Raw genomic sequence first — 27,364 nt, 5'->3', positions numbered from 1 at the left:
TACAGCACCTACTGGAGCACTGCGTGGGTCGGAACAGCATCCAATATGTGCATAATATCATTGACGAGAGAGAATCAACAACTCTGGCTTCACTCACTGACAGCTTACAAATGACACGTGTTTGTGTTGTGCGCGAGTGTGTGGGTATGTGCGAGTGTCAAACATATGTTAGATGGAGAGAGAGAGAGAGAGAGAGAGCGAGTGAGAGAGAGGCCCAGCGGTTTGTGTTCAGTGAGTTTGAGTTATGTGTTGACCTCAGGCAGCAGAGCTATGGATGATCTTATCAACAGATCTCATTTAGTTTTTCACTCTCACTCGGTACTGATCCACTTTACATTTCTTCTGCCCTCTACACTCCTTTATTTCCCTCTTCACTCATCACTGCCTCGTCCGTTTCTCCTTAACATTTCACTCTCCTCAGCCTACTCTCCTCCTCTGCTCTTAAAGGTCTGAGATGGATCAGACTTTTACAAAGAAAAAACTGCTGCTGTTTTTTTATTTTTTTTATTCTATGGCCTCCCTCGAGTGCATGACTTGTCTCGACAGTGATGGAGAGAAAGGAAGGAGGCTGAATAACATGCTGTCAAAAGTGAGAAGGGCACAGAAAATACATCGTACAAAATAAAGTAATAGTAGTGAAGGCTACCCAGTATATCACAACAATATCAAACAATCAATGTGTATAATCTGTGATGGGTTTTGCAGACTTTTATTGTGAATATACCGTCATATTTTAGAATATCTCTGGTCTATTCTCTTATCAACTTTATTTATTTACTGTATTAAAGGTAGAGTGGGAAATCATTTTCTGGAGCATTTTTTTTACTGTATTGCTTTAAATCCTCTTCACACACCGATTGTAACCAATTCATTAATGCATTGTCACAAAAATGAAAAATATCAGTCAGCCGTGGAACGGACAGGCCTGCAAAAACACCATTCAACGAGACACGAGACAGTTGCAGCAACATTATGACAGAAAAGGTGTCAACAATACGAAAGACGTTTTTTAGGAAATGCTACTGCCAAGAAAAACGATAGCAGCTGCAAACTGCTGCCATGGTGGTGCTGTTTTTACTGGATAGGTAGGTTAGCTTTATGTTTTTGTGATCTTTAGAGAGTATTTGTTGTTTTTCAGCATCAGGTTGTCATTTGGACAAGTATCCAAATAAGTTAGCGTCACTGAGAAGTACCAAAAGTTACTGTTCGCACTGCTCGTGAATCTGCGTTCGTTGTGCATTCCTGTGCTCTGGAGGCGTAGCTTCAGACTGTTTTTCCACCCTACCTTTACATCATTCAAATTTCTCTTCTTTTAGTCCTCATCACTAACTACTTGGATCTTTGATGATGTTTCCTCAGTTCTGTTTCTTTAGTTTTATCTGCTTTGTAGTGGCGGGTAATGATGATTTAATGAGTACTGGGTTGGGGAGGTGGGGCTTTCTTTTGATCTTGTGAAGCACTTTGAGTAACATTAGTTTGTCAGTCTGATTCACTGACTGACTGATAACATTATATTATATTACATTAATGTATGTAAGCTCCTTTTCTTAATGACTAAACAAGCCAATCAGGAAAATGTTTTCCATCTTTCATTCAGAGACGGATTAAAGCAAAGAAAATAACTTTGTGAAGGATTAAAGAGACATATGTTTGCTGTAAAGTAATTGCAGTTCTGCTTTCCATATACATTTGCTTCTAATGGCTGTTTACTTTGTATTATGGCATTGGTTGCAAATGTTTCCCATGGCAGCGTCTTTCTTTTATGTCTATTTTTGATGTTGTTATTGTTGTCGCCAACTTTTCACACCTATTAAACTGAATGCTGCTCACACATGCGTTTACAACCAGTGCAAATTATGAAAAATAGATGAAAACAACAAATTGCCTCCGCTATCGTTTCATCCACCAAACCCAACCCGACACCCTCGCTTCTCTTGGAATGACAATATATGTTAGTATTATGTGTCATTTTGCATCTTTTATGAGGCACATTTCCAGTCATCATTATCATTATTATTATTATTAGAAGATGATTTTTCATACAATTTTGTCAACGATATTTCAAATGTTTCGTTTTGGGGGGAGGTCAGACGTGTACGATGAGGAGATGTTCTTACATTGACAATAGACTCCTTGGTCTGGGCCATGTCTGAGATGACGCCATCTGTGATGATGAGAAGCACAAAGTACTGGGAGCCATCCTTCACTGAAGCTGCATACCTGTGCACAAAAACATGAACAAAAACATGGTTGTAGTTATTTCTCTGATGCTACAATGTGACGCATTATGTCAGCATGAGCATCAATAAGTTTAGTTACAACTAAAGTGCTTTGCTTCTTACGATATTAAAGGGATTATGATGAAAGAGTGAAGAGGGAATTCATCTTCTGAACATTATCTGATAGTGATTTTTCTTATTGAATAAACGTCACTTACCTCCTCATCTGGAGGATCTTAAAATGCGAAGTTTAAGTGCGTCTATCTTTATGTCAATTCTACCGACCTTCAGCTCAAAATGGCTTTCATTTTCTCCTGTGATGCTGTGTGTGACCTTTCGTTCCCATGTGAGAACTGACTTACTGATATTTACACACTGAAATTAGTTCAATAGCTTGGGTTTAGGCTCATCGGCACCTTTCTGCACTGCGAGGTTAGATCTGTGTGTATATCTTCGCCCCACTGGACATAACTGATAACCTCTTATATTAGAAGACGAGACACGGGACAACAACTAAAATGCACAAAAGAAAAATACTGTGGTAGAGTTTGATAAAACGTGGACGCAAATGACTCGTGTGACTGAAACGTCCCTCCCACTTCTGCATTTAACTGCATTGGAAAAATAGTGGGAAATACTGATACAGCAAGCAAGAGGAGGTTTGTCTGGGCTGATGAGGTAGCCACAACATTCTTCCACTTCATGCAAGAAGCAAATATTACAACAGTAATGAACTGAAGCAGCAAAGAGACATGACCACATGTCAACAGTGACTGGCACTCTTTATTCACGTCAGACTTTTGCCACTTTTGCCACTTACTGCTTATCTCCCAATATGTGCTTGATAGAAAAACAATAAATGCACTTTTTCTTGAACCAAGGTGTGCCAAAACTTTTTTTAATGAGGGCCAGATTTGATAATGTGAAGATTTCTGGGGGCCAATGGTCCCTTCAGATGTATTTTCTAACATTACAAGTTACATGCAAATGCAGTGTCTTATAATAATTTTATTTTCATTGTCACAATTAACATTTTTAAATGGCAATGTAACCAAATCTAAGCCACCCAGGAGTGGAAAAAATGAAAAGAATTCTGCTTTTCTTTCACATCTGGAGTCAGATATAATAGGAGATGAATGCATGTATCCGTCCGTCACGACTGGGTTGCAAACCCAAGCCTCTGGTTTCAAAGCGCAACTCCTTACCAGCTGAGCTAATGGGGATAACACATGACTGAAGCCCATTTTCTGTCATACTTTGTCGCAGGCCACAAACAACACATTATAAAACCGAAGCTGCGGGCTGTACAAAATCTGACCAAGGGCCATGAAGCTAGATTTTCGTATTGTAAAGTACAAGTGTATGTTGTATTTGGAGAATTCTGGTTGACTGTGTCCTCACTACAGAAATGATTACAGGACTGAGACCAAAAACCTCAATAACATTCACAGTGTAGTTTTAAGAGACAGTGTATAGCTGTGCTGTGCCTGTTTGGTCACTGTTGTAAAGATGTGGCAGTAAAAAAAAAAAAAGGACAGTAAGGGCTGGTGTTGTGTTGTCCCTCTGTGAAAAACATGATTCATGGTTCTGGGTGAATCCTAATCCTAAATTGTTTTGGATACAGAATAGTGCAGTTCATCTGCATACTGTAAATAAAGTTGACATTTTCCTTCAAAATCCTCATCTCTTTGGCAACGAAAAAAACAAAACATAGCTCATAAAACCAAGTGCACCAGTACAAATGGAGATGGTGTTGTTTTCCTGTGACAACATGCAACAACATGAATCTGGTTTAAACATGATAATGATTTAGGTAAGGTAGTCTAGTATCACTTTAAAGCAATTAGGGAATGGCTTTCATTATTATTATTATTGTTATTATTATTATTACTATTATTAGAATTAGTATAATATATAATAATATTATTATTATTGTTCACAACCCAGAAAGCTGCTGTTGTTTTCCACTTTTTGGTACAAATTTTTGGTGAAACTTCAGTGAATGCTCGGCTGCTGTTTTCCCCACATACTTTAAAACTCACAAGAGAAACGCTAATTGTATCTTGTCTACAGCTCTGAACTTAATATAGAGGCATGACAGCAGTAATGTGTTAAAGGAGAGAGACACAGTTATATGTTCAGTGGGAGGGTTTGATGAAAAAATGGGTTGGGGTAAATGGGTGTTCAGGTGAAAATTGCAGGTTGTGTAAAAGTAAACTGCTGCCTCAGTATTAATGCATGTTTCACAATTTCCCCTCTGAGTGCTTTTCCTCTCGTCATGTGTAACTATGCAATTAAGATTCCAGTAAATTATGTTCTAAATATGTGAAGTAACCTGATGAGAGACTTCACTGGAGCACGTCTCTTTAATTACATACTTGCATGAATAGTTTCTTAATTTCTTTTTCTTTCGGAAGACTCTGAATGGATGCCGTGTCTGCCTGGTTTTCCCGCAGCATAAATGATCAAAACACAGACACAAACAAACATGCAATCAAAGGTACTTTCTCTGTTTGAGTCCATAGTTTGTTCTCGCTCCCTCTAACTCTTGTGAGCGTCTTGGCAACACAGAGCTGCACGGAGCTTATTAAAGAAAACCTGAGAACACGTGTTGAGTGTCAATCACAGGGTGAAATGTACTTCATGTTCTCTCACGCTTTTACAGCTCATTATTTAAGCAGAACTAGCAAATAGTCAAGAGTAAGAAGGTGAGCAAATGGTAAATTGAAAAGTGCAAATAATGAATCCATAAAAGTAAACACAAGTACGACATCAAATGAAGACAATTTATATAACCCATGTACCAATTATACCCCATTCTCACTGTTTGTGTTTGACCAGTGGGAATGAGTTTAATTGGCCTTCACGCCTATGAAAAATGACTGCAATGCACATACTGGCTTTGGCTCCAAACACCTTTCGTGGGAACATGAGAACCAGATGAACATGCTTATGTCTTCTTCATCTGCTTCACATTTGGCAGCAAATTCTAGTGTTATTTCTGGCATGACACTACAAAGAGCAGGCATATTCTGGCCATTAGCATTTTTAGCAAAGCTTATATTTTGCAAGTTGAAACAGCTCTCAGTATTTCTTATTCCATCTTATTCCATCTTATTCCTTTTATTCCATGTTGATTTCCAAATCTTGACGACTAATGATAACTGGCTTTTATTAGTGGTTCACCCGTGTTGAAAACCCCAGGTATACTTGCTATGTTTTGTGTGAAAGACACTTTTCATTAATACTTGTGTTTGTGTAATACCTGGCCACATGGTTGATGACAGGGGAGAAGTTGGTGGGGCCGTAGAGCTGCACTGATTTCAGACTCTGATAGTAGGCTTCCATCACACCTTCGATACCTGTGCAGTACGGATTCTGAGGATTCCCATTCTGCGTTTAACAAAAGGAGAAAAGAGTGACTTACATGACTGATTTCATTTAAATTCAACAGGTCCACACATACAGGGGGAGATGAAAATAAAGGAGCTCATAGATTAGTTATATAATGTATTCCACAGGGTATTGTCTTTAAAGGTCTAGTGTGCTAGAATTAGCGACATCAAATGGTGAAACCGCTGATTGGAACAAAGGGAGGGCTCGTCTCACCTCTCCCGTTCCCAAGTACGCCAGGGCACTACAGCAGCCTTTGCATATCAGAGAGTTCATGTCTTTGTCAACAAATACAGCTTCGATAAAACGTGGGTGTTGACCTGAATAAAACATTTATTTCAAGGCTGCAAAAGATAAATGTTTCTTATTTTAAAATGACATTTTTGCCAATACAGCTCCAGATATTAAAGCTAGTTTGCATTGGATAGGCAATTGTGCATATACGTGTCTATGGATTTCAACAGCAAGGCTATTTGATGCTGTTGTATTTGGTTCCGTTGGCTGTTGTATGACGGGATTTCGCGTTACCATGGCCCTACAAACCCTAACCCTAACCCTTTAAAGAGCACCACAAATATTATAAATAAACCAAACAATAAAACAATTCATTAGATGCCAGTTTATTAAATATATCTCAACATAACCCTGTCAGAAGTAACCCCACTTCCTGCCTCCCATCCTTGTCTCTCTCTCACTCACCAAAGCAAACTCATGGGACACCCGTCCGTCCGGTGGCAGCTTGGCGCCAAAGCCAAGTGCGGGGAACATCTTATCGCTGTCGTAGTCCTGGATGATCTCTCCCACTGCCTTCAGAGCCATTGCATAAGCATTTAGCTGGTAGGGACTCATGTAGTGGAGTGAGGTGGGCTGAGCTGGGTTTCCTGTATGTGACAAAGAGACAAAGCACAGAAACATCAGAGGATTCTCTGTTGGTTCACAAGGGTTTACAAGGGTGAGCGTTAAATCAAGATCAAACAGAATTAAAACCCAAAAGTTATCAGTAACTGTGATATTGGCTCTTTCTACACGTGGTTGACTCAGTATCAGGCATCAGCAATAGAAGAACACAATACGATGTTTAAGTTACTTTGATGTGTTTAAATATAAATCTTATCTTATGGGTGCAATTGTCACAGTTTGAGGAACTTCAGACGATGATGTTTTGTAGAAGTTGTCCCTTCTACAGTATGTGAGTAAATCAAAAAGTGTTCAAGAGCAAATCACATGAATCAAAACTTAGTTTTAATGTTAGAATATTGGTTTATTACTTTAATCAAGCAAGGTAAGAGGATAACTTCTTCTAATAATATTTCCGGCAGGCTAAACACAGAGAGCCGTAATGCTGCTCGCCACAGTTCGAAGTTCTTAATCACAGTTCGAAAGTTTGACCGTGACAGTAGCATCCACAACATAAAGGTAGAAGACTTCCATGGATATTAATGAATTGTTGGGCAAGATTAAAGTGTGACAACTAGTCAAAAATGTAGTTCAGACATCTCCTCTCACTGTTTGCTGAAGCTGATCTATAGAAACCAATAGCAATGCCAATGAGACCCAGGTTTATGACTATAATGAAAAGGTTCTCCATGACATACATGGATCCTCTGATTCCATTACAGCATCACTGAGGAACTAATTCACTTTGAAAATGACACAAACGTATTGATCCCCCTGCACAAGTCTTTAAATATCACTATTAAATCTATCTTCACAGAATTGCCGTTCTCTAGAAGCCACTGTTAGTAATAAGGTTTTAATGAGCCAGGCAAGAACAACTACACCTGAACCTCAAATGCATTTCTTCACATCCACAGCATGAGAGCTCTTATTTAATCTAATAGGATTTGGCTCCACTGCTGCCACTTGTCCTGCTCCAATTGAGCTCAAGGATAGATGGATAACACAGTCCTTTATCACAGCCATCATAGCATGTTACTGTACTCCGCTTTAGTTGCCAGGTGTGATAGAGAGGGCTATTAGGAAACACTTGATTCCCCATCTGCATAGATTTGAATAAATGCTCCCTGGGTATACAGCAAAAATTGTGTGTCATTATGTGGGTGTGTGTGTGTGGAGGCTCACCATTGGAAGCTGTGAAATCAATGGCCACGGTGAAGTTAATCTGGGTCCTTGGAAAAGAAAAGTAGAAAAATTATTCCTCAATCAGCCTCTCTCTCTCTCTCTCTCACACACACACACACATACAAACACACGTGCAGACACACAGAAAATGAACAGAAGAAATGAACTGCAGAGGTAATCAGTTCAAAGTGATCAACGCTGGAGAGTGCAAACAGAGTTCTTCCTGCCCTTTAGCAATGACAGTAATGAGGAGAGCAAGTTACCAGGTTTTCACACTCAACATAAAAGCGAGGCGCTGCTCAGACGAAGGTTGTTCTTAACGACAAACACGGCGACCGTCAAAGAAGTCACTATGACTTTTATACCAAGACTGATCTGCATTAAGCGTTTCACTCTCTTCTACAGGGTGTAAAATTTTACAACTGCTTCATTACCCCGTGCAGACCAATGACATTATATGACTGCGTCGTAACATTAAAAGGCAGAGCACATGTGCTTTAAGCCCTTGTGCTACCTTTAAAATCGTATTAACTCGTCGCGCTCTTCACTCGGAGCACAAGTAAATCTGTTTACTGTGGGAGCCCTAACTTCCTGTTTGGACTTGACCCGAGTTGCTCTGCTTCACACAAACTGAGAGAAAACACACAACAGCAGCAGGACAAAAAAACAACACAGGACTGGAGGGATGAAACAAGGCAGAGAAAATCCTCACACACCACAGCACCCAGCAGGAGAGAGTGGGACGTCTCTCGCCATCAAAACATTTCCTATCTTGTTAACCTGCAGGAACAGGATGTGGTTAAGTGCTCTGTTGGCCTGTCGCAGCTTTTTCGCGCCAATCTCCACTCACTGGCGAAGACACACAATCACACACACACACACACACACACTCCCTGCTTCTATCGTATACACATCTCCTGAATTCAGTTAGTGTCACAGCCAGCCAGCAGCTCATCATCTTTGTCACCTCAGCAGGCCGTGTGAAGTGCAGGCACTGTGCCGTCCACGGCATGGAGAGGGAGTGAGAGAGAGAGAGAGAGAGAAAGAGAGAGGGAGGGAGAGTAGGTAGACTCAGGACTGTACACTGACTATAGCTGAGGTTGGAAAGTGGAACCATCCATCCATCCATCCATCTTCTACCGCTTTATAATTCTTTTCATTGTTTTGGACAGAGGTAAACACAGTTCCCTTTTTTTGTGCTGTGAACACAGTTGTTTTGTCCTGTGAAAACCCTGAGCCAGCAGCAAAGCTTGTAGTGGATGTTGTTGGGTTTTTTTTCCCCTCTCACACTGTCTCAGCCATGATGCTTTTCAATCAAACAATATTGTGGCATGAAACTGTATGGATTCTTTGGAACGCTGTATCGATAAATCAATAATGATTTTCTGTGAGTGGTTTTGTGTGTTATTTACTGCTCCGACTGCTGGTTTGCAGCTGGTGTTAGGGTTTGTTTTAAAAAAACAAATGAGAGGAGGGTTCGGGGTAGTAAAAATATTTCCCCGAAAAGTGTATAAGCTTTTGCGTTTTTTTTCTTTTAATAGTATATTATTTGTAAATCATACATCGGGTATATATATCATATTTTTAGGTATTATTGCAATGTGTCTGTCTCTACTCTACTTTTCTCAATTGACATGTTGGCGTTGTCATTGTGATCATGTTAGCATGCCAGTAGTGCTTAGGTAAGACTCCGTAGCCACTTCAGATCTGACCAGGCTTCAATCTAAATAAAAAGGGAACGAGCCATGGTTGCACTTTCAATTCCATTCTCTTGAACTCAATATATATTTTTGTTTTATTTCATAAGTGGACAGCTGCAGCCAAAGAGCGGAGAGTGAGGAGGTCTGACCGAATTCTCTTCACGCTCACACGGACAAGCTTCAGCCCTGCAGTATAAATTATGCATGATCTCTTTGTCTTCTATCCAACCCCTCTCTGTCACACACACACTCAAAGTATAAGAAATAGAGTCAAACTCCAGTTTTGGAGGTTTGAAGGGACACACAGAAAAACAAGGTGAATTGGAGGATGGAATATGAAAAAAAACTTGAACATGAACAAAATCACTTCATATCCAGAACAGTCATTTACCACTTTAAGGCAGTTAAGCAAATGACTACAATGGCAAGGAAATGGAAAAAGCTGAAGAGATATTGGCTAAATACATTTTAAAAGTGAGTTACAATTGTTGACTTGACTTTATCAAACGCCTGTGTTAAAACTTAGAGCCACTAGCACAATACCTTCAGTCAGTGTCAGAGTTTCTTGTTACACAGTGAAAAAAAATGTCTGACATCATCATTGTGACTCCTGTTGGAGACAATATTAATAACCTGAACAGAACACAAGACAGCCTCCAAAAAGGTCAACTACATCCTCTGCATTAATCAGACAAGAATTTGAAAGAGACATTTGGGTGATTTTCCCTTGTGATATGGGTTTCTGGACACCACGCACATGCATGCCTGTTTTAGGGGAACTGCTGTATATGAAGGATTATTCCAAAAAAAAAAGGTTGCCCCACTGAAGACTTTCTGGTGTTTTAAGTTTGCAACACAGCTTCAAATCCTGCTGTTCCCTCTATTACTCTATGAAGACATTTAGCAATAAAGGTTGCGAGGCAACATACTTGTTTCCATGGCATTTTTGCTGGTAGGGACAAATTTCATTTCTTTTTGTGGATGCCAGGTGGAAGAAAACAGGGAACACACACACGAAGCATGATACAAAACTACCTGAGCATTAAATGGAGATCTGCAGCAAACGGGTTCAAACCAGAAAGGCAGTAAAACCGTTCTGGTTGGGTTGATAAGGAATTTCCACAGGCAGTGGTCTCAACCCCAACACGCCACGAGTTTGAGCAGAGTAAAGAGAGATGTGAGGTCAGCCTTCCTTGAAAACCCCAACCCTTATCGTCTGTGCCCTGAAGATAGAGGGAAAGTTCTCTAGCCCTTTAAGGGCTGTTATGAGCTTTATCACGCTATGGTTTTTTTTTTTATTTTTTTAAATCGGCTGAAGGTTTACTTAAACCCTTTGCTTCAGGCAGAATCGTGTACTACAAAAACATCTAATTTGCTCCTCACTGAGGAGATTTCTACCCTCTAAAGCACAGCCTTTTTTCCCCCCTTTTCTTTTTTTGTAAATATCTTGTACACACAAGATAATATATCTCATGCTCACATGATCCATGCCTTGTGTGCACAGGATAGTATCATATATTATCTTATCATTAAACAAATAAATATCCTGCAAACTGTGCTTTTCCTCCCAGTCAGACACAATGTTTTAACATCAGGGAGGGAGCCTATTTCTCCAGGGAAATATCTCCTCCCACAGAGATGCTAGCTCCTTCACTTAGACACAGTGAAATCTTTGGACACAGAGACTTTATGGGGATAGTACGTGTGGATATACTGTACGCCCAAGTGTAGTGGGGGGGGATTTTGCCAGGCAACCATCCTTATCGAGTCAGGAGTTGAACTAATAGCACAAGTGATAGTAATGAAGCCATTGTATTTGTCTTTACGTCACCTTTCCACTCATTACACGACTGTATTATAAAAAAAAAGGGAAATCAAGCATTTAAAACCAACTAGCTGAAGAAGCTGCAAGTCAGACACAGTGAGCTATAGAAACTACTCGGGCCGCAGCTTGTTTGCAGGTGTATTGTTTTTTTTCCTTTTTAAAAATTAGATTATTAATACTGATAATTCTCTCAGCTTTACTCCAAAATAATGGCTGACATTTGCATCCACTTTGAAAAGGAAGCCTCAGCTAACTTTGGACTCTTGACAAGTTTTCAGCAAAAAGTGAAAATATTCTACTTTAAAATTTGTGGAAAATGTCCACAACTACTAAGTGCCGGCAGGAAACGTATGCATGGCTGCACTGAGTGGCCTAAAAATGGCATCAGAGGTTGTGCAGTGTGACCTCTCTTGCTGATATGCAAACAGATGTTGCTGGTTGGACAGTGTCCATCTGGCACAGGGCAAGAGAGTAGATGCTTCAACCTGCATCAACTTGGTCTAAAACGTGATATTGGTTCAATAAAAAAAAAGATTGTTCACAGCTAAGAGGGTTTCTTTGGAGCATCTGCTCTCCTGTCTAATGATAACTTCTCAGAATGATTTCAATACAAGCAGAGTTTCCTCCTGCTTCTATTTGGGTTTCAATTCTCAATTCAAGGGGAAACAATGGCTGTCACTGTAACTGACAGGGCTGCATTCAATAACATCGCTCAAATGAGAAATATAGCCAACTTTTTTTTGTTGTTGTCATTTCTAGCCTTGAGCTTGTGGATAAAGGCCTCTTTATTTAAGAATGAGAGCAGCAATGCTCTGGATTGAGATGGAGCCTCCTGAAATCAGTCATTTATGCTAAAGCTGCCAGCAGATCATGTTCCTAATTAGGTACAAATGAACAATTAGCTGATTGGGTTGAAGCTGCAAAGGAACCGTCAATCAGACAGACAAGAGAGCAGCGGGGAGGAGAGCTAGGAATAGATACAAAGAAACGAGACGAGACGACGAGGCAAACCATAAAATACCTGTGTACACAGTCTGATAACACTGAGAGACTGACTGACTGACTGCGGCCTCGGCTGAGTGCGTGGTCTTGCTTCTAGTGAGATGTGATGATGGGATTTCTCCATTAGCAGCAGCAGTGATGAATTAACACATACCAGGACAGGAAGTGGGAGCACACACACACACACACACACACACACACACACACAGGCATGTCACAGCCAGCTCTCTACACTCAGTCAACGCTCACAACCTTTGTGCAAACTGATCATATACGTGGCACATGACTAGGACACTGACCAGTCCAGAGAAATGAACGCCTCTGCGTTAGAAGTGGGTTCTACTGTAAAGAAGACAAGGGACATTCGGCAGTTTGAGGGGAAGGAACGAGGAGTACACCTGAAAATGCCAAGAAGTGCCCACAAAAAAGTGTCACAAGTGCATTCTACTGACTGACATTCAGCGGTTTGAGGGGATAGATGCAAATTGCAATTGGGTAGCAGTGGGTTGGTTCTCAATCACCAAGTGTTGAACCATGAAGAGGCACCAGGAGTGTTTTGGTAATCACTTAGACATTGTCAGCGGGCAACTGGAGTTACGCACTGGAGATTTATTCTGACGTACACAAAGTACGGGCATAATGCCCCATGGATCGATTGCACATTGGTCTGTGAAATCATTTATATCGTCATGTATCATTTATGAATAAGTGAATCACAAAACTATCTTTGTCACGAGTTTCACACACAAAATAATAATAATGATAATAATATCATCACAATAAAATCTTCCTGATAAAAGATTTAAGTTCAAACGTTAACACTAATATTATGCATACTGCTTCTCATTCGTATGTACTGAGGGGTTTGGAATTCAAGGTCGGTCAGTGGTCTTGAGGCACCATAAACAAAAGTTTAGTACAGTAATATCTATATCAACGCCTCGGGCAAACAGTGAGACGTGGGCACCAAACATATCAGAATTTAACCTGAGAACTGTATTGGGTCATTTATTGAGTGATCGGATAAATAATTCAGATTGTACACATTTTATTCCACGTTCATCTCTCGTGCGGTGCGCTGCTCTCAACACCACAATAAAAGCATATCCCAATTATTGTTCAGTATTTTTAGTATTTGAGGCATCTTATATGCACTAGGGCTACAACAATTATTGGTAATAAACACCACACAACCATTTTGGAGAAATTTGTATGATACATTGCTCAATTTCAGTGCTTAATGTGAAAACCACTTGTTCTCTTTATGTGCCTAAAACAATGGTCTACTTTTTGCCCTGCTGCTCTGAGCTGTGTGATGATTTCTTTTGGATTAAAGAGATGAGGTGAGAACACAACATCTACTCATACTATCTGTTGCCAGATGGAAAATACAGAATTATCGTACTTCGACTTTAAAATGATTGTAACTTGACAAATATTATCGGACACACTGAAGCAACTTGCAAAAGTGCCAGAATACGACATTTAATAGCAAAACCATGCTATTTCAACACAGAGCTTTCATCATTTGAATAGACAAATGGCAGCGGTTCATTGCATCACACAGCAACCACCTCCGATCTTACCTTCAAAATAAAAGCCAAAAGAGCTACACACCGTGCCACTGCTTTTTACGGAAGGGACGCAACTCAGAGCCGTGAAAAGGCAACTTGGTAAAAAAACAGCCTACAATATAGTTACATGAATATTCACAGGTATGCTGATGTGATTGGTTAGTTGCTCTCAAATCACAAACAAGGTTTGCAAAGCGTTCAATGAAACTTATCGTACACTTGGCCTTTTTAGTAATTTTTTAGTTATCGTACATCTGGCAACACTGCGTCTACTACTATCTGTGGTATTTCATAAAAGCATTTAGCTTCCTAATAAACAAAAAGCTAGCAGACTTCCCCATGACACCAATAAAACACAGACACAAGGGCAGCAGGAACACAGCTATACAAAATGCAGCTTTTTTTCCCCTCGCCCAAAGTTACACATGATGCATGTAAACACAAAAACACACACACACAACCTTTTTTTCCCTCCCTGACAGTCTTCCCCTCTGTGAGTCTAATGAGGGCAGAGTGAGTAGGCAAGTGTTCACGTTATGCCTGGCTGAACACAATCAAGGCTCCTGAGCAACATACAAGCACATAGACACACACACACAGTGCACAAGATGGACCCTGTATGAGCTGAAACACAATACATTATTATACACAAGGCCAAGCAGACACATTTAAGAGTCTGACCCTGGCTTCCTGGACTTAAAGTCAGACCCTCTGTCAGGCTGTCTCTTTCCACTTTTGACCTTCATTCTCTCACATGCAAATGTTCACTTTTCCATCGGATTCACTCGCACTCAGGGATCATTATCCGTGGCATGTGGCAGACACTGAGCCACGATGGGGTCGTTATCGAGACACATTAAGCATGTCACTTCTTATTGAAAGGCGACAGTCACATCTCTTCCCACAGGTTCAATGCATGCATGGCCGTTTACTTACCCTCCTTTGATGTAGTCCAGGAAAGTGACTTCAATGTCCACCAGGAATGACAGCAGTGTTACCTGAAAGTGAGAGGGCAACAGTCACCTCTGTTCAAACTCAACCTCTTATTCAGTGACACAAGGCAGAGTGAAAATAAGTTTTCAGGATATTACGTTTAGGGTTTTGCTTTTGTTACGTTCTTTAAAAATGTAGGACTTAAACATTAAGAAGAGAACATTAAAAAGAGAAGGGAAATCTATGTAAAAAATAATGCATCAGATGTGATGTCTTACCGTTCCAGAGTTCAGGTATTTTTTCTTCTTCCCTTTCTTCTTTGGATTTACCACCTAAACAGACAGGTTGCTTTTTAACTCCAACATCAATTCATTGTTTCATCGTTCAGTTCAACATTGCAAAACAAAATCACAAAGTCACAAAATCACATGAAATCGTGATTTCATGTGTCTGTGTGTATGATAACTGTGATAAAAACTGAAGGTAGGATTTGTTTAACAGACGTATGACACGAAACTGGAGCTGTAAATGTGCAGTAAAAACAAAATCTGGTGGTGGTTGTGCTCACCGTAAAATTTGTATACTGTCACTCTTTCCCTCTCCACATTCAAATATGTCCCTTCTTTAACCGCTAACCAGCATGAATATGCCTTTGAATATGCGCATAGAGCCCAATCATATCCAGAGGAGCAGTTAAATCCAGTGGGGTAAATGATGAATATGTAACGGGACACAGTCACCCCTTCCTCAAATAAGTAAAGGTTTCTTTACAGCTCCACCAATCAGCCACATCAATGCACACGTTTCCATAAAAATGCATAATGATTTAAAAAAAGATAGATGCATTTATGTGTGTTTCTATCTACTCTGAGAGGGGAGTAGAAGCAGCTCTTTTTGACATTTCTACAAATAATCTCTGGAAGAACACCTGTACATACAGTAGTTTCCATTTTGTTTGTCTGTTTTTGTACATTGAGAGACAAAGTCTCAAAAAATGTTATTGTCAATATATTTTATACTGTTCAAATTTCAAATTTAAGACGCAAAATCTGTTGCTCATGTACAACTGGAAGTTATTCTGAAAAAATGGGCAAAAGCACTTAGTTCCAGTCCAGACATTTTGAGGGTTAGGTGTTAAAGGGTTAATTTCTTGTCCAGATGAAGTCGGCACCGCACACAGTGGTGCCCTTAGTAAGTCACTTGCCATGTTTGAAGCCTGTGAAATGATCCGTTGGAGACATAAGCGAAGTTAATTTGTGGCTGTTGCCATAATCATGTTTTTGTAATGATTTTCTGTGACAAGAGGGGTAGATGTAAATAAGATTTAGCTTCAGCCTTCACCCTTTTCAGTTGACTACAGGGAATTCAGATGTTCCTTTGTCTTTGAAAATGTATTCTTCACCTACTGACAATGAACTGAAATAATAACTATTTATCGATCAATTGCATATTGGAAGCTAGTTCATCAAGCTAAGCAGTTGACAAACATAGTGTGTGATGTTGCTTCCATCTACTATTGTAGTAATATATGTTTTTTGCATATACTCCAGGGAGGTTGTTATTTCCTCATCAAACCACACATGCCTCCTCTTGTTCCCAGTGAAATACAGAAGCTGGAGTGATGTTTCAGTCAAATGATATTTTTATATTAATAAGAAATTACAAATCATAATTATAATCTTATATTTTCAGAATCTGTTTCAATAACATGCATCTTCCATGACAGGCCATGATTTCCACATCCCTCAAGTGTAAAAAAAAGTGTCTGTTTTGCAAAAATGTGCACCAAAAACATGCTGATGGAAATGGTGGTAGCTGAGTGGTGCATGGATGAGTGGATCAACTGCACTGGGCACAAACACTGCACTGGGCTTTTAGATCAGAGTTTTATGGTCCAATTAAACCGTGCCAAGGTTAAACAGAACAAGGAGACCTCCAGGGAAACAACATACAAATGTGGGGATTTATGCATTCCTCCTTGGTTCACATTGCAATAGGTACACACAAGGACACAATTTTCTCTGGAGGTGAGGTGCAGTTGTTTGCAACGACTTGTAACGCACACACGAGCGCGCGCGCGCGCACACACACACACGCGCGCACACACACACACACACACACACAGTGCCTTTAGCAATTCAAAGCCATCATCTGTTAAACTAACAGCTTTAAGTTGGAAAATCCAGGGTCGAGAAAAAGGCCAGGAATCACAAAATGACTGTATTCGTGCCTGCGTCTGTACATCTCTCTCTCTTTTTCTGCGCTGCTGATCACACACATAATTGTGCACCTTTAGTCCCCCATGCTCTCCCCTCTCAGTGTGGTGCTCTGTTAATCAAGAAGTGTTGACTCTTCCAGGGAGAAGATAAGCCATCATAACAGTTGTGCGAGTGTGTGTGGGTGCGAGAGAGAGAGAGCGATAGGGAGATAAAAAATGTACAGTGGAGTCCCTGCCTCATATAACAGCTCTGTCATCTTAAACTTTACCACAAAAATAATATGGGGAGCATTATTTATTGACACTGCATTTTTATGTATTTGTTTTGATCGGTTTAACCAATTCACAATTGTGTTCATTTCTGCAACCACCCAATTCAACAAATGTGAACACAACTCTAATTGTAGGTCCAACTGGAGAAGTTGGAAAACAAAAACACGTTGGGACTGTGATTTCTTTTGACTCCAGTAAGTGACACACCTAACGTCTAGGGCGCTGAATTAATAATTTACTCTGAAGTATTCAGCAGAAGTAGGAGATCAGCAGCACCAAAGCAGGATCAAATTTCAGATATGAAAATATGCCGACGAGTGAGTCAGTGTTCAGTAGGGGCTGGAAACATTATGCTAAAAAGGTTAGTGTCTTGTCCTTAAAGCTTGAGGGCAGTGGCTCAGATTACAATCATCACCCAGTACATTTCCATGCACAGTTAAGGCATAATTTCAATTGCTGCCCTTGTCCCAGTAAACAAGCACTGTTGGGGAATTGAATAAAGTGTGATATGCCCCCTTTCACCTTGATCATTGTTGTTCAGTGGACAATGAGTGGAAACTGATGACCTAACGCCTAATGCTAATTTCTTCCTCCCATGTAGCACAAATCAGACGGGAAAAAACAAAGGGATTCAAATATTGTCAGATCGGTTTCAGGCCTCATTCTTATGTGGAAAAGAATCAGATATTAATCAAATAATGTGCCTATACATCCACAATGTAACATTTCATTGACCTATTATGTCACAGACAATAACAAATGGAACTGGCCGCTAGTTGTTAGCAGTGCCAATCAATGAACTTCCAAATGTCTAATTCTGACAGAGCATAAATTCTGTTTCTTGTCAGTCAAACAATGGATCATTCTGGATTCCGCTAGGTATTTTGCAATTATGTCCTCTTCAGTGTTTGGGCATCTTCAATTATTTAGACATCATCACTATTTCAGCTGCATGCATTTTAGGTTTCTGTTTAAGCTATGCATTAAGTCTTACAATACTAAATGGAGGTACACTGCTAAATAAGTGAAGTTATCTTAATTTCTTTGCCACTTTGCATTCACCTCCTGTACATCTGACCTAATTACTGATATGAAATATTTAAAAAGTTAATTTTTTAAAATGTTAACCCTTTAAATGCCAGGTTTTTGTTATGAAGCCACCATGTTTTTAGACAATAAAAAGATAAAATATGAATTATTTTCAATATATCACATGCAAAGTAATTGTTTTTGTGTTGAATTATTACAGCCTGGGATGTCAATGCAAGGGGGTTGTGCCATCTAGTGGCTTTTATGAGTGTATGTTAGCTTTAGTGTAGAAGCTGAGCTGGAAATAACAAGATCAAATCAAAATACACAACCTTGCCAAAATTCATGACATATGCATGCACTTTTTGCATACAATCTTACCTCATAGACGTTGAACTGGCTCTGCCCTCTCGATAGTTCTCTGTAGCTGGTGCTGAACTCTCCGATAAAGTCATGACTACAGACGAACAAAACACAACAAAAGGAAAGCATTTACTAAGGTTGTGCAATAAATTCTATTTTATGATTCAGTATACAAAGAACAAAATTGTGAAAATCCCCCTGTGTGAGCAAAAACCTCAAAACCCAAAAGGCTGGGAAGTTGCTGACATTTTGAGACTTCTAAAATCAAAGTGAGTTGATTTACTTTCCAAAAACAAAGACATGTTAGTGTTCATGGAAATTATTAGATAAAAGAAAATCTGAGGCAACGCTTGTTAAAAATTGTTAGCATTGCTTAGTCCCATTGAAATACGGCACACATAATGTCATGGTGTTCCCTCCATCAGAGTGCAAATGACACTGTGCAGATTACCAAGTGTAAAGAATAGAGAAATGACTCCCTGTTAAACTACAGCTTGACAAATGTCACTCCTCTTTCTTTGTGTGGCTGTCAGTAGCCAGAATCCAGACTCTTCATTAAGCAGACAATCTGTGACAATCCTGCACCCAGCTTCCTTACCTACTGAAAACATACAGTAGACTGATGTAACTCAAATTTGACTTCAATTAGATTAAGCCTGGTGCAAACTGCAGGATCTACCACTAAAAGAAAAATGGAGACCACAGAAATCATGACAGATTAAAATTATGTGTAACAATTAATAAAACCACCACACAGGGTGGTGTTAATAGTAAATGAGTTCCAGACACTTGGGAACTCTTGTGTGTTCAATCTTTACTTTAGTACAAACCAAACATAGAGACAGACACTTGTGGGTTCTATGTATGTTTCAAATAACAAAAACATAGCTGAAGTGACAGAATTAACAAAGTGTTGCAATAAAATTGAGTTGTTACATTTAAATGAAAGGTTTTTTATACTTTTATACTATCAGACCTTCCACGGCCATTTCAATGCTACTGCTTATAATATAACCATGTTTTTTCCTCTGGTTGGTGAATGTGTTGTGGTTGATTTTTTTGTTTCCCATAATATCCACTACATCAAAAGCAGTAAAGCAGTAAAGCAGATGGTTTTCCATAAAATTTAATACATTCTTTAACAATGAAAGGAACTAATCTCTTGTTGGTATCTGTAATTTATTCTCTGTAATTACAAGGAACTGTACTGGCACTGGTACTATTAAAATATTGAGGGATCTTTTGTAAAGGAAGCTCTGCTGGCTGCCCGTCTAAACTTGTATATGAATATAAATCTCATATTAACATACAATTCTTGTGACGATTGTGTTTGCAGAATATGAATTACCTGCCATCTCTGTCCCAGTCATACACCTCAACCTTGATTGTCCTGTCGGGGTAAAAATTACAGATCAAGTCAAAATTAACAAAAATGAAAAAAAAAAAAAATGAAACAACAAACACAAGTAGAAATGTGTTCAATGGCCACCATCCATAATTTTTCTCATTATTGTTAGGAAGCCATTACAATAAGCATTCTGCAGCTTGATTTCTTCGCTCTATATTTGCCTCCAGTGTTGTGCTCTCTCTTCATCTCCAAATATATTATTTTCGGCATCCCATTATAGTTTACAAGGTAATGGGAAACGAAATAGAATAGTCTGTGAGAAACAGATACTGACATTTCCACTCTACCTATCAATATCTTCACCAGGAGGTTCATTTCTCTCTGACAAGAGCAGGAGAGAAATACATAGAGGAGACAAGGAGGTAAATGGATGATAGAAGAGATCGAATTAAAAAATAGAAGAGCAAAAGACTCAGTTTAGGAACATGAAAGAGGGAGCAGGCTGACAAAATCTTGTGCATCACTTTGAAAAAAGTATGTAATTAACTTACACAATACTGATTAAGCCAATCACCTCCGCATTACTCTCTCTCTCTGTCGCCTAGTGACACTGCTGTTGTAAAGTAAAGCTAGCTATTAAAGAAGCAAACAGGTTTGAGTACAACTGAAAACACAAAAAGAAAACACAAGCGAAAAGTTTCAGAGGTGAATTGTCCTGCGCAAAAAACAGGGATGGACAGGCTGCAGCTGTATACACAGTCTCAGTCGGGTCTGGTAGTATTGCTTGACAGAAGCCATTTTCAGATGCAGGACATAGCATATGAATAAAGTTACATTGGTTCTGTTTACGAAGGCCAAACGGAGACAGAATAATAACATCAACAACAAAAATCCCTAAACGTTAACATAAATGTTATTGCTTTACAACTTGGTAATGCTTCCAAAACTAGCTGTATCTAATCCAGTGCCAAACCTGCACTTTCCCATCCTCCTCTTATTACTATATCAGAGAGAAGGGACTACAAACCAGAGTTAATGGGCCTGAGAGCTGCTTAGAAAGTCAGATGCACATTAAAGGAAAGAAGATAATAGGGGTAAGAGAGTGGAGACTGGCTGGCTGATAGATTCACAAGAGATGAGAATTGCTGTTTCCTAGTTGTTGTAACATTTTCTCCACAAGAGAAACCATTGTGCACGTGATAATGGATGTGCGTCTTTTAAAGTTAGTGTTATAACAGATCTCAGGAGGGAATAACACATTATTGTAGGCTTTGAAGATGGGTGAGATGAATTGGTGATTCTTCTTTCAATCTCATGGCTCCACTGTACTGTGTGTGTGCGCGCGCACATGCATGTGTGCGCGCATGCGTGTGTGAGGGAGTGAAGAGTTCACTCAGAGCACCTGAGCAGAGACACAGTTCTTCATTGTTTGCTAGCATGAGCTCATCCTTATCTATTTTCCCAGACTGCACAGAGAGTGTTTGATAGTGTGTGTTGGCTTGTGTGTGTGTGTGTGTGTGTGTGTGTGTGTGTGTGTGTGTGTGTGTGTGTGCACACGTGCGTCCACATATGTGTGTGTGCACTGCATGTGTGTCAGTGGGTTTCCTCACTCTCTTGTTGATAAGACATGGTGCGACTCAAATGCTCTAATAAGCTTATTGCACCCAACATCAGATCAATGCTGCTGTCTGTTAGCAAAGCTAAGCTAACACCCACTGCTTTGTGTCTTTTTCTTTTTACTACACAGCTGCTTTCACAGAAAAGGGAGATGGACACAAACACACAACTGTCATGCTTTTATCCACTTATTTGTTTTCTCAGCCAGACTGGATCTACTCCTAAGAAACACTTCAGAAACCTGACACAAGCTATTTCAAGGGAGGAAAGGGCTTAAAGCAGATTATACTGTGGGAAGAATACACAACCTCCTCAGCATTTGCAATGTGACATCTTAAGACCATGATTAAAAACAACAGAGGTCTACATCAAGTCCTATGTCAATTTATCAACAGCACGCTCTTGGAAAATTCAAGACTTCCCTTGTCAAATGTTAGTGTTTTCTAGAATCAAAGTTAGTCTTTCATGTGTCATGTGCAGAACTTCACTCAGACTCAAGCACTGATGACTTAGACTTGGTCTCAAGAACTGACCGCATTCAGACTATATTTGTTATATTTGTGTGGTAATATAGGCACTGCAGCCCTCAACTCAACCCTGATGACAAGGACTCGAGCTGGGAACACTGAGGACTCAACTTCAACACTGCATGACACATGCAGATGAGCTCCAGCAAGCCTACTCAACCTCCATTAAGAAAGCCCTACACTACACGTCAGTTGTACTGGTTACTTTTTTAATCTCCAAAACACTTTCACGTAGATCCATCCCAATTTATTTGATGTTAGTAACTGAAAGTGCAACAAGCTGGTTTGGTGACTCATACTGTTCAGAATAAAGGACGCTCTTCTCAGTATCAAGAGAGATACATGTTATCTGTTTATCTGTTTATGAAGCTGAATTGTCTGTTTGTTTGCTTTTTGTTATTAGGTGTATGTTTCTTCTCTTTGGTAGGTTTGTGAAATGATGGACTTTAATTAATTGCCGCAGGCAGTGCATTTTCTTGAGATTAGATTAGGCACAATGGACTGTGTGATAAAGAAAAAAAGCATTCATGCATTACACTGGATGTTTTTTTTTTATTATTTTGCTTTCACAGAGTCATATGTCTATAATCAGGTTTACCTGTCATAGTCACCATTGCAGAGAGCTCGCACGGGGATCTTAAAGGCCTGCCACACTGGGTTCAAAGTGTTCTTCACCACCTCTGTCTTGTGACAGATGGTGAACCTGTAGGGAGGAACAAATAGTTGAAGAGAGAGCGATAATGGTTGAAGGAGAGAGCAGAGGAAATGGGATGAGAGGAAACAGAACAGAATGGAGTGGTATGCACTTTAGTAATATAATATATGTCTATATATGTATATATATATATATATATATATGTATATATATATATATATATATATATATACATATATATACATATATATACATATATACATATATATATATATATATATATATACATACATACATATATATACATATATACATTTATATATATATATATGTATATATATATACATACATACATACATATGGAAGGGGATAGAAAATAAAACAAATTAAAAATGACTTCCTATAACTGACAGCAAAGGTGGAAGCTACATGTGCACACACACACACACACACACAGACACACACAGAGCAAAGAGATAATTTCATTAGACCCTCAGCTCTCAGGTGGACTTGGTATCTTCGTCTCTCAGGGCCACAAGGTCTTATCTTACTTGTCACACACAGCAGGATGGAAAGGAGCTGAATGAAATACTCTCTCTCCCTCTTTACGCATCCCTTCGCACATCTACCCCACACACATTACGTGCACGCAACCTCTCCACATGCATTTCACTCACATGCTTGAACAGGCAGCCTGACTTTTGTTCTGAGCCAAATCGATGACAGCAATTTCCTTTGCATGCAGGGAAGGATTAAACCAAACATGAAAGGGAAAAGGAATGGGAAAGGAGAGAGACTGGGAACTCACGTTCCATCCTCATTGCTCCTGTAAAAGACCAGGAATGGGTCAGACTTGCCAAAGAAATCCTTTTTGTCCAACTTGTTCCCACAGAACTGCATCATCACTGATTCCTGATGAGAGGAAACCAGAATGAGAAAAGCACACTTTATTACAAACGCATACTACTATTGTTATTTCCAGTTAGATTATCTTTGGTCCATGAACACCATCCATCCTCAAAGAAGGTGGCGCAGTGATCCTACATTGCTTCCTTCTGAAAATGGATGGAAGTCTACAAAGTCGTATGAGAGTGGCAGATATGGTTGCACAAATAACTAATTTTTAGTGGAAGTCTATGGGAAAATAAGCTCCTCCTACTCACTGGGTTTATGACGTCAGTAGGAGTTGACGGCCGTAATGGTGGGTTTTATCTTCTATATTAGGACACAATGTCAATGTTGTAAATTGTGTTCACGTTTAGAGGAAAACAGACAATAAAGTACTGTAAATATGAGTGGACACCAGTGTGATTGACAGCTAGTATTGTCCAATAGGTGCCTGGTTGTAGGTCTCTGAAATTCCTGTTTTTTAAAAAACGGCCATGGTGCCAGTGGAAAACAGGAGTTTGTTTTGCCATCAAAAGAGTTTCAGTTTTACTAAACACAAATGCATTGGGGCAAAATAGTTGCAGGATGATATCCTTTCCGTTAAAGACTTGATAGAAAAGCTGGCTTTTTTTATTGCTGACTTTGGAGACTGTTGTTTTATACGCTGTTGTTTTAATAGTACAGCATTATATGCTTATACTATTAGACTGAGGTAATAAACATTTATAGAGCAAAAACCAGTTTTACTGACTGCAAGTGAGAGTAAGGAGAAATTAACAAAATGCTTTATATCTCTAATTAGACTAATTATCTATTAAAGCACAACATAATTTCCTCCATAATAGCTTGATAATGAGGATTACCATGGCTACCATCAGTGTAATACCACAAGTGAAATGTGGGAATCAGAGCAATTATCATGCTATGATAATTACTCTGATTACTCTGTCCTAATATTGAAGGACATAAGCAAGAATGAGTTTCAACATATATAAATACACACTTGAACTCTTTTAGGATTATTCAGAGATAATCTGTTCAAATATTCAAGTGCCACACTTTCCAGTTCAGACCTACATTTTTCACAGCTATTGTCCTCAGGCACAACGGTCATGCTTACTCTGAAAACTCTGAGGAAAAGACACAAATGAAGAGACACTTTACAGACTTCCATGTGCATCCTCACCCTGCAGTTGTTCAGCTCCTCTGCTTTCACAATAATGGTCCCACATTTCTTTCCAGGAATCCCCCTGGGAAGAAGGAGACAGTTCCATGAGATCACTCAGAATTCCCATGCTCAGTGTACATAGTATCAGCACGTAGTTAACATGTAGTGTATGTTCTCCTCCCATTCTCTCTGCATTCCGTGTCTCTTCCGTTGTTTGTTTACTCCCTGATGCTTCACACTGACGCTGTAGCCCGCTGGCCACCGCTGATCACAGGATGTAAGGCGAGTGAGATTCTCACACAATCAGCATTGTGACATTTTTGAGTAATTGTGCTTGATTAAACACGACAGGGATGATTTTCACATATCGTGTCTTCTGCTGAATTATATTAACAAACTATTTTTGGATGAAAGTACAAGAAAACAACCCTAGCTCTTACCAATCAAAATTATAATTATGGATCATAAGTCGTGCCATCTATTCATTATTATGGTGACAGTATTTGAATTTTAACTCAAAAGCAGCAGAGAGAACAAACTCCGACACAGTGTGACTATTGTCAGATACTGGAAAAGTGCAACTGTAAAGACTAAGGTCAAAAACAAACACCATGGAAAGTTTGAACACACCACCCCGCCTCAGAACCTGTCCAACATACAGTACAAAAGGGACAGTGTTGAGAGCAGGGTGTCTATGTTTGTATACCACTGTGTGTGTGTGTGTGTGTGTGATGAGGTCACTGGACCTTTGCAGTTGCGGTAAAAGTGGGAATACATGGGTGATGCATGTATTTTTTGTGAGGCAGCCCTTTTTCTGAAAAGGAAACATTATGTCTTGAAGCTAACATCATCAATAAGACCTCGTCACATGCACCTGAAATTTGTCACAATTTGTCTAACTTTACCGAGTGACGCAGCAAGCAGTTATTTTTATTTTACGAAGTGGACAAAGTCAGACTGTTTTGCCCCTGACATTCAGCCTTTCCTCAAATGTTTGCTGTATACACATAAGCACTATTTAACCTGTAATACACCTTTACGTATATAAACATTTAGCATTCAGTAAAAAGTGGTAGTTTAACAGTGACATAAAACAGCTTTTAAAGCTACATTATGTAAACTATTAAGTTACATACTGAACAGACATGGAGCAAAATTAGAAAGTGCTTGGAATGGTATATATCTGTGTAAGTCAGATATTCACTCTCCTTTCAGCTGTGTTGCTTTTTCACCAACCCCAGAGGGAAATACGGCTCTTTAGCTTCAACGAGCTCCACTACTTTCATCAGCCAGTCGCTCACTTTGTCTGTCAGCTGTTTGCTGCAGGGTGACAAGGGCACACTTGGCCTATCAGAGGCTGTTTTTCCCACCTACTCCACATGGAAATAAGGTTAATGGAAAAAAAGTGAGAACCAGCGAAGTTGTGGATTGTGAAGTAGAAACAGGTAGTTGAAAAGCGATTAAATGCAACCTATGATCGTGCTACGTGGGCCTCTCTTATTTTACATAGTTATAAGAGAAATGTCATTTAACACACTTAATGGATGAAATATATACTTCACACGATAGTTTACGTCGCAGTACCTGGATATAGAGATGTATCTAATTCCAGTTCTAATTCAAGTCTCAGAAAAGAAGTATTTTGAAGAAGCTATTCCCATGTAGGAGGCAGAGCACAACATAATTTGAGTTAACTTTAGAGAGAACTTGCAATCTGACAAAAACGTCTGTCATCTGATGAGCTCCACTTGAAAATCACCTGGTAGAAATGGACTAAGGCAGTCACTTAGACAGCCCAGAATTGGGGTGTACGACCTCTGCCTGAATGTAATTCAAGTCTCCATTTACACCAGCACAAGGAAGTAGGGAAAATGCTTTTGAAATGACAGATTTGGTCAGAATGAAATAGATCCTGTCTTGAATTGAAGAGTTGAGAGGTTTTTTTCCCCCTTTTCCTTTTTCAATACCCTTTCCTCAGATACGAAGTTGGGGGAGAGAGCTTTTCTTTCTCTTATTTCTTCATTTCCACCAGCACATGAAGGTGGGGTCAAGTCATTTGTATGCATTAGCTGTGCAAAATGAGTAAAAGATATTCAAAGTAAGCCTGATTGAGAGACAAAGAGCCAGAAAAAAAAAAAAAGCACAAAAGAACATATTCAACTGCCTATAATGCAAATATAATTAGTATCTCCCACTACAAGGATCCATTTGTAACCACTCGACAGGCATAAAATTGTGTCTTTGATTTCGTGGATCGTACGGTATGTGTCGTTTTGGTGAACGTTTTCCGAATAAAACCAGCATGACCCAAGACATTTCCCTTAAAATATGACAGAATCCAGCCGCATTGACAGAAATCCCTTAGCAAATAGCATTCATATTACCTGAGATGGTGTGGTGACAGAGGGATGGAGCCAAAGAATCAATAAGGAAAAAAACAATGACTTAATAATATGAAATAAAATGTATTAAAGATCCCCAAGCCTTTCATCTCTGTAGTAGAATCACTCTCTAATCATACTACCTCAATTTATAAAGGAGCTTTGCCTG

General features: G+C 39.4%; 1 protein-coding gene across 3 annotated transcripts in view; it reads right to left on the bottom strand.

Moving 5' to 3' along the window:
- Positions 1-27,364, bottom strand: part of LOC122766660 (copine-8) — a 76,144-nt gene that overhangs the window by 4,486 nt on the left and 44,294 nt on the right. Inside the window, exons 7-17 of one of the 3 annotated variants that reach the window (XM_044021699.1) lie at positions 24,833-24,896; positions 23,567-23,670; positions 22,702-22,806; positions 19,960-20,001; positions 18,630-18,705; positions 15,007-15,060; positions 14,732-14,793; positions 7,695-7,741; positions 6,312-6,493; positions 5,485-5,612; positions 2,118-2,220 (exon numbers count right to left, since the gene is read on the bottom strand). In XM_044021699.1, the coding sequence (XP_043877634.1) occupies positions 2,118-2,220; positions 5,485-5,612; positions 6,312-6,493; positions 7,695-7,741; positions 14,732-14,793; positions 15,007-15,060; positions 18,630-18,705; positions 19,960-20,001; positions 22,702-22,806; positions 23,567-23,670; positions 24,833-24,896 (967 nt within the window). Of the gene's footprint in view, positions 1-2,117; positions 2,221-5,484; positions 5,613-6,311; positions 6,494-7,694; positions 7,742-8,474; positions 8,592-8,661; positions 8,806-14,731; positions 14,794-15,006; positions 15,061-18,629; positions 18,706-19,959; positions 20,002-22,701; positions 22,807-23,566; positions 23,671-24,832; positions 24,897-27,364 lie in introns of those variants that run through there. The other 2 variants (XM_044021701.1, XM_044021700.1) reach the window with 2 other exon arrangements.

This window comes from Solea senegalensis, linkage group LG3 (assembly GCF_019176455.1).
Source record: "Solea senegalensis isolate Sse05_10M linkage group LG3, IFAPA_SoseM_1, whole genome shotgun sequence".
Classification (NCBI taxonomy): Eukaryota; Metazoa; Chordata; class Actinopteri; order Pleuronectiformes; family Soleidae; genus Solea; species Solea senegalensis.
Note: the sequence above shows the minus strand (reverse complement) of the source record. Positions and strands in the feature narration are given on the sequence as shown.